The 7,204-nt window shown below is 36.0% G+C and overlaps 2 protein-coding genes across 2 annotated transcripts; one reads left to right on the forward strand and one right to left on the reverse strand.

Annotated features, from left to right (window-relative positions):
- Positions 1–685: 685 nt before the first annotated feature.
- Positions 686–1,209, reverse strand: LOC111907626 (glutathione S-transferase T3-like). Its single transcript, XM_023903418.1, has 2 exons — positions 1,204–1,209; positions 686–1,102 (listed from the first exon to the last, which is right to left on the reverse strand). Exons 1-2 carry the CDS (start codon positions 1,207–1,209, stop codon positions 686–688), a joined length of 423 nt encoding a protein of 140 aa, XP_023759186.1.
- A 953-nt stretch (positions 1,210–2,162) lies between these two features.
- On the forward strand, positions 2,163–6,951 carry LOC111907679 (uncharacterized). Its single transcript, XM_023903493.3, is given in 9 exon segments — positions 2,163–2,393; positions 2,728–5,134; positions 5,224–5,310; positions 5,396–5,548; positions 5,624–5,808; positions 5,909–6,056; positions 6,138–6,260; positions 6,362–6,449; positions 6,563–6,951. Coding segments are annotated over 8 exon segments (3,084 nt in total). The 5' UTR covers positions 2,163–2,393; positions 2,728–3,031; the 3' UTR covers positions 6,760–6,951.
- The last annotated feature ends 253 nt before the right edge of the window (positions 6,952–7,204 follow it).

A 7,204-nucleotide genomic window follows, 5' to 3' on the forward strand; every position in this document is an offset into this window, starting at 1 on the left:
TTTTATTTGTTTTTTTAACTATTTTAATTTAATAAAACTTTTTTTTAATAAAAAAAATAATTTTAAAAAGATAATATTTCATTAATTAAAAATACAAATAGCATACATTGCTTAACTTTAAAAAAAACCTAAAAATTTTGAATAACAAATTATAAACATAAAACCTACAACTTATTAAAAAAAGCACATCAAACGATTAAAAACTTGAAAAAAAACTAGAAGTTAGCCACGATTTGCGTAACGTTTTTTCACTTCCTCTTTCATCGCCAAAATAACTTAAAACTCGTCCCCGGTCATATTCGACGTGTCCAACGATAGTACTCGCATGCCGCTGTCCCTTTGTTTCCGAAGCTCTCTTTCAAAAGAAATTTGCAAAATCCTCTCCATTCTATCTTTTATATCCTTCATGTCGGCCTCCATTTCTTTCAACTCATCTGAATCCGACGCTTTGCCTTTGCCTTTGTTTTTTTGATTTATCTCTTCCCATTGGTTGGGAAGGTGGTGAAACTGGAACAAGTTCATCTTCGTTCAGATCAAATTGAACACGAGCATCTGATGTAGTGTGGTCGGACTTAGATGTTCTGCTGCATTTTGAACCACTGCCGATATGCTCGTCTGACGTTTTGCTACTTTGCCATTTCTTGTTATCTTTCACAAAATTCAACTTCAAGAAACTTGAAAGCCTTTAGGTTTTCTTTTGATACACTTTTAGCGCTTTCCTCAAAATTATATCATCGCTTTCTCCGCTTTTCCATTGACGTTTCATGTTGTTATATAAATCATTACACAACATGATTTCCTTGTTCATCTTCCCCCATTTTGAGTACACTTGATGTTTTGAACGGTATTCTCCACGGTTCATTCCTTTATGGAAGCTATGTAAAACGCGAATCCAAAAACGGTATTGCTTTTGGTCTTTTCTAACCGTCGCATCTTCTGAAGTATCGATCCAAGATTGTGCCAACACTAACACTTCTACGGGTTCCCAACATTTAGCCTCCGTCTTCTCTTTTCTTTTAGTTGTTGCTTGAGTGAGCTGAGTTTGTGTAACGACTTCCGGTTCGAAATCAGAAACGACCGTTTGTGGTTGTGTTTGTGTTTGCTGAACAAACTCGGGTTGAGACAAAAAATCAAATGGATTAAAATTTGTATCGGGCTGTGGTAGTGGTTGTGTTGGTCGTTGTGAAAAATACGAAAGCATACCGCCATAGTGGTAATACGGAGGTGAAAAAATCGGTTGATCAAATGAAGGTATAGGTGTGTGGTGTTTCTAACATGTATTTTTTCTTTACTGGGCCTTTTGGAAGAAGACATTTTCAAAAAAATTGGAGGAAAAGAGAGTAAAATTGTAAGGATTTTGGTTGAAGGTTATGTAAAAATTGTAAGTATATATATATATATATATATATAGAGTAAAGTAAAAAAAAATCGATTCAAACGCAAGGACCTTTGAACGGTCAATGATGCAGCAACCAATCAAAACATGTGGTCCTTTCTAACCACACTGCGGCCAAAACCGCAGAAAACCACACCCAGAAGGCGGTGTTTGCAGTCCAGATGACAAAAATACGGTTTTAAACCGTGCCTACTCCCAGAGGCTTAGTATCTAAAATAGGGTTGAATTGATTAGTTTCAAAATTTGTTGCTTTAGATATGTGCAAAAAAGGCCGAAAAAGATGGAAAGTTTGGTTCATGATTCCAACAAAATCGAATCAAATCAAAATCTTTTTTATAATGATAGGCTTGGTTGTTACAAAACATCATCCAAATACATATTTTAAAATTCTAAATTTATATAATGCTGCCTTTTTCTATTTCAGATTTGTTTAGACTTTAGATTAACATATATTTATATTTTTGAGAATTTAAAACTTTCTTGGAATTCTTTTAATTTCTCATGTTTCAATTGATGTAAAAACATTGAGTAAACCTACAAAGGGTGTTTTGGCAGGTTTAAGAGTATACATGCTTTAAGAGTATACATGGTTTTCGTCAATCCAAAGGAATTTTTTTTATCCGATTAACATGAATCAAACGTTTTAAATGGATTATCACAAATTAGGGACCAAGAAAAATATAAAAAATAATTATCACATTAAAAATTAACAAATAATCTAATTATTATTAAATTCAAAAAGTGAATAACTTGAAGTACTCCGCCCCCGAAAAAGGGGGTTTAGAATTAGAATTAGATCAAGCTTAGCTTTGATGGCGTCCACTTGTCTCCGCCATTAACAATTCTCCCTTTGAATTGCAATTCAAATACTTTCCTTTGATTCAACCACAAGACCTATATAATATACCACTTCAGATACCTAATATAGTATCCGAACTCACTTTTTCCGAAGTAAAACAAAAGGAATCAACCTCAACATTGACAGCGAAGAAAACAGGTGATCTTCTAATTTTGATAATTCGATAGCTTAATTATGTGTCGATCGTTGCTCTTATCAATTCTATGTTTTGATTTGATCTTAAGTTATCGATTAGCAGGGTAATCGATGATTACGAGATTTTTAGTTTTATGATCGTCGTTTTTCTTCAGCTTAGGTTATTGGTTGATTAGTATTGTGTGTTAGATATACATATATGTTCCTTGAAATTCCAGGATTTAGTTGGACTACTGTAGGGTTAATTTATCGAATTTCATGCAGCATCTGTGATTTTGGAATTATCAACTCGTTTTAGTTTTGCTCAAATTATATAATCGTTGTTTTATTCTTATAGTGTCTCAATAGATTGAGTGGAGTGCTAGAACAAGATAAACCTTGGATGCATTAGAGTTTGGGAAAACAACAAAGGGAGTATGAATTACAAACTCTATAGAGGATTTGCCAGGGAAGTTTCCTGAATGGCTATGTAGTCTGATGAAACTCGGATCTGTTGGTGAACATTTGCATATAGCATAAGTGACCTGGTGCTTCAGTTTTACATAGTATTTTCTTGATCAAAACGGAACAAATGGAATCTAAACTGTAAGTGCACAATTCTGGTGAAATTGAGAGTGTGATCATACAATATAGTTACTGCCATGACCATTGAGGTTTCATGCTCTTCTGGTCAATGGCTTAAGAAAGAACCACATTCTGTTTTAAATGATGGGGTGTTGGCTGGGAAGATTTCAAAGAACAACATATCTATAAGCACAGGTGAGGAGTTCTCCATGGAATTTCTTCAGGATCGTGGCACTGTAAGACAAGTTCATAATGTTTATGCCCTGAGCAATGGGACATTACCAAAGGATAATGGCAACCATCATCTTGTTTACGAGGAGCTTAGTGTTATGCTTGGGTTGCAGAGGGTGGATTCTGCATGCAGTTCTGGTATGGCTGAGAGTACTTCTGTTAAAGGATCTCTTTCTAAACCAAGTGCTCCATCAGCCATTGTCGTTGATTCGGCTCCCTCTTTGGCTCCCCGAGCTTCAGGATCAGGAGTTTCAGATGAGTCTCAAAGAGAAAAGATTAAGTTTATCTGCGGATATGGTGGTAAAATCTTGCCTCGCCCTAGTGATGGGAAACTGAGATATGTGGGAGGTGACACACGTATTGTTTCAATACAAAAGAATATATCATGGGAAGAGCTTATTAAGCAAAATAGTGAATTTTGCAATCAACCACACACAATCAAGTACCAGCTTCCAGGAGAGGATCTTGATTCTCTTATATCCGTGTCTTCTAACGAAGACCTTCAGAATATGATAGAGGAGTACAATGCCCTAGGAAACCTTGATGGTTCCCAACGACTCAGGATATTCTTGATTCCTCATAGTGATTCTGAAACCACATGTGCAATTGAATCCAATGGTAATCAGCAGCAAAATCCAGATTATCAGTATGTTGTTGCAGTCAATGGAATAGTTGATCACAACCCAAGATTTCCTCAGAAGCATCCCCCCTCTTTTGATATCTTGGAAGATAGCATTGGCCTCAATAACTCAAATGTCACTCAACAACTTTGTGAACCCCTAGTTATCACCAACTCTCCTGAAAACTTTCCTCTCAGTTCTTCTGATCTAGTTCCACAAAGGGATTTGATGAATGGTCATGCACAAGCAAACAAAAATCCAAGTATTGAGATCCCAGTACTCAAGGGCCGAGCGTTTCATTCTGAAATTCCTATTCAACAACCTACTGATACAACAGATATACCTTTGGGGCTTGATGCTAATGGGCTTCATCCTGGGACCCCACATGCATTTTCTGATACCCAACTCCAGGAACTTCAAGGAAGCTCTTCTACATTAGGCTTTGCACCACCATTGATACATCCATAGTTGGAATCTGCTGAACAACATGAAAATGTTGTAATTGAGATACCGAGTGTTTCTTACAATCATACAGATTCTTTGCAAACTCCTTTTGGTTCTGAATCTTTGAAGAGAGCATGTGACGCAAATTGCATAGATGAGAAGATCCAAGCAGCGAAGGAAGATCCAAGGAAAATTCTTGGAGTGCAAAACAATTCCAAGGAAAACATCCAAAGTTTCTCTGAAGCTGCAAACTTTTCTAACAACATTTCATCTGCAACTGCTAATGGTGACATCAATAAAGCATTAAAGCCTTTAAAGGTCAATTATGATCAGATACCTGTACTGCATTACCTGAATGTCTCAAACCACGTAATCCCTGCATCAACTGCAACTAATGTAAAGCATGCTATTAACAGCCAAAGAATTACCGAGAATCAGCAGCATGTAACAAATGGAATCGAAAATGGTCAACAGGGAATCAGTACGCAATGGGCCCATAACCCTGAAAAATCTTTGACTGATCTAATTCCTGGCTTATCCGATAATGTATCTCATGAGTATGCTGTTCAACTGCCATTGATGCAGAATCCAACTACAGCTGCTGGTCATAGGAGGGAAGTTTCACTGATGGATGAAGACTTTTTCATCTACACCAAACAAGAAGTTGGTAACTCGAATCACGAAGCATATTACAATAAAATGCAGAAAGAAATGGAAGTTCCATTTATCAAGGACATGAAAGATAATCAACTGGAGTTGCCCGACCTTTTGGGAAATATTACTGATGTTGCAAGCAATTCCCCTCTGTTAGATGCAATCAGCACTGAAGCTCAATCTTCTAATGCAACAGAAGCTGAAAGCACTTTCTCAGACTCCAATGTCGAGGTATGCGCTTTTTCTATCAGATATTATGATCCAGTTTTAAGGTAATAGGCAGTTGACCTTTAGTTAAGGTATTTCCATATCTTTTGCAGAATGCTGCAACAGATAAAGGAGGTAAGGATGACCCATTTAGTAATGCATTGATAGCTGAAATGGAAGCTGATATGTATGGCCTCCAGGTACAACACTACGTTCTACATCCACATATACGTACATATAGACATACATACATAAATATAAACATACATACATACATACATACAGATAATAAAGAATGCTGAACTCGAAGAACTAAGAGAATTAGGATTTGGAACATATGGAACTGTATATCATGGCAGATGGCGTGGATCAGATGTTGCTATTAAAAGAATCAAGAAAAGTTGCTTTGCTGGGAGATCATCTGAGGAAGAACATCTGGTAGGTCATCCATCTATAATTACTATTTTGCCCTTAGAGTTTCCTTTCTATGTAACTCCTATAAATAAAAACTAGTGGACTTCTATAATTGTCCATGCGAATGATTTCTGGAGAGAAGCACAGATCCTTTCAAATCTTCATCATCCAAACGTGGTTGCATTTTATGGAGTTGTACCAGATGGAGCTGGTGGAACTTTAGCTACTGTAACTGAATTTATGGCAAATGGATCACTAAGAAATGTCCTAGTAAAAAAAGACAGGTAAAAAAAAATTCACTTTTATCTCTCATGAAAATGAAACCTTTGGTTGGTTCCTAGCTTTGTGTCTCAAGTGTGTTGAATTATTTTGATCTCATTTTAGGTCACTTGATTGTCGTAAAAAGCTCATAATAACCATGGATGCAGCTTTTGGGATGGAATATTTGCATTCCAAAAACATTGTCCATTTTGATCTAAATTGTGACAATTTGCTGGTTAATATGCGTGATCCACAACGACCTGTTTGTAAGGTAATTAAAACTATTACCACCATTGTTAATTTTTCATTTTTTATTTTTTGGTTTGTAATATGAATCCATAAGTATTTGTAGGTTAGAGACTTTGGACTGTCAAGGATCAAACGGAATACTCTAGTTTCAGGTGGTATGAGAGGTACTTTACCATGGATGGCACCAGAATTATTAAATGGTAGCACTACCCGAGTCTCTGAAAAGGTCAGTAGTACACCTCATAAAATAAAATGGCAACAAACTTTTTTTTAAATAGTTGCTTTTGCATTTAAATAAGTTAATTGTTGTTATTAATTAATTAATAGGTTGACGTGTTCTCATTTGGCATTACTATGTGGGAGATCCTAACTGGTGAAGAACCTTATGCAAATATGCATTGTGGGGCAATCATAGGTAAGCAACCTCTTCTCTTCTTCTCTACTCGAACAAACAAACAAGAAATAGCAAATGTACTTTGGTTAATTTGTTTGTTAATAACATTGTCGTTTCATTTCATGTTTTGACAGGGGGGATCGTGAAGGATACCCTTCGGCCTATTATACCAGAAAAGTGTGATCCTGAATGGAAGAACCTGATGGAGCAATGCTGGTCCGTGGACCCCACCATCCGACCTTCATTTACTGAAATCACAAACCGACTGCGGGCCATGTCCAAGGCCCTCCAGCAAAATGGGCCCAAAAAGGGCTCACAGTCGCATGCATAGACTTCACTTCACTTCACTAGTAAGCAGGTAAAGTAGTAAATACTAAACACATATACTGTTTTTCATCCGTTCCATATGTTTTGATTTTGATTGCTCATGAATTTTGTCATTTGTTCATTCTTTTTCGACTGAAAACCAGTTTGTGTGAATAGTATAAAAGTTTACGGATAGTATTATGCTCCTTTCACTTCAGTAATCTGTTTCTGCTTATCATTATGATTATCTATCTGTATCTGATTATTCAGGGGTTATGTGATTTGAATCATCAATTTCATATACTGGGAGGTTAACCAATCATTTGCCATAAATAATAATTCTTACAACTTCAAGCAATACAAATATGTCTCTACATTATTTCTAAATCTTAGGTCTCACTTAAAATGAGTTGGATTGATTCGCTAACATTTTTTATTTCAATAAAATAATAATATATCTTTCCATAGAT

The sequence above is a fragment of the Lactuca sativa genome, chromosome 8, assembly GCF_002870075.4.
Source record: "Lactuca sativa cultivar Salinas chromosome 8, Lsat_Salinas_v11, whole genome shotgun sequence".
Lineage (NCBI taxonomy): Eukaryota > Viridiplantae > Streptophyta > Magnoliopsida > Asterales > Asteraceae > Lactuca > Lactuca sativa.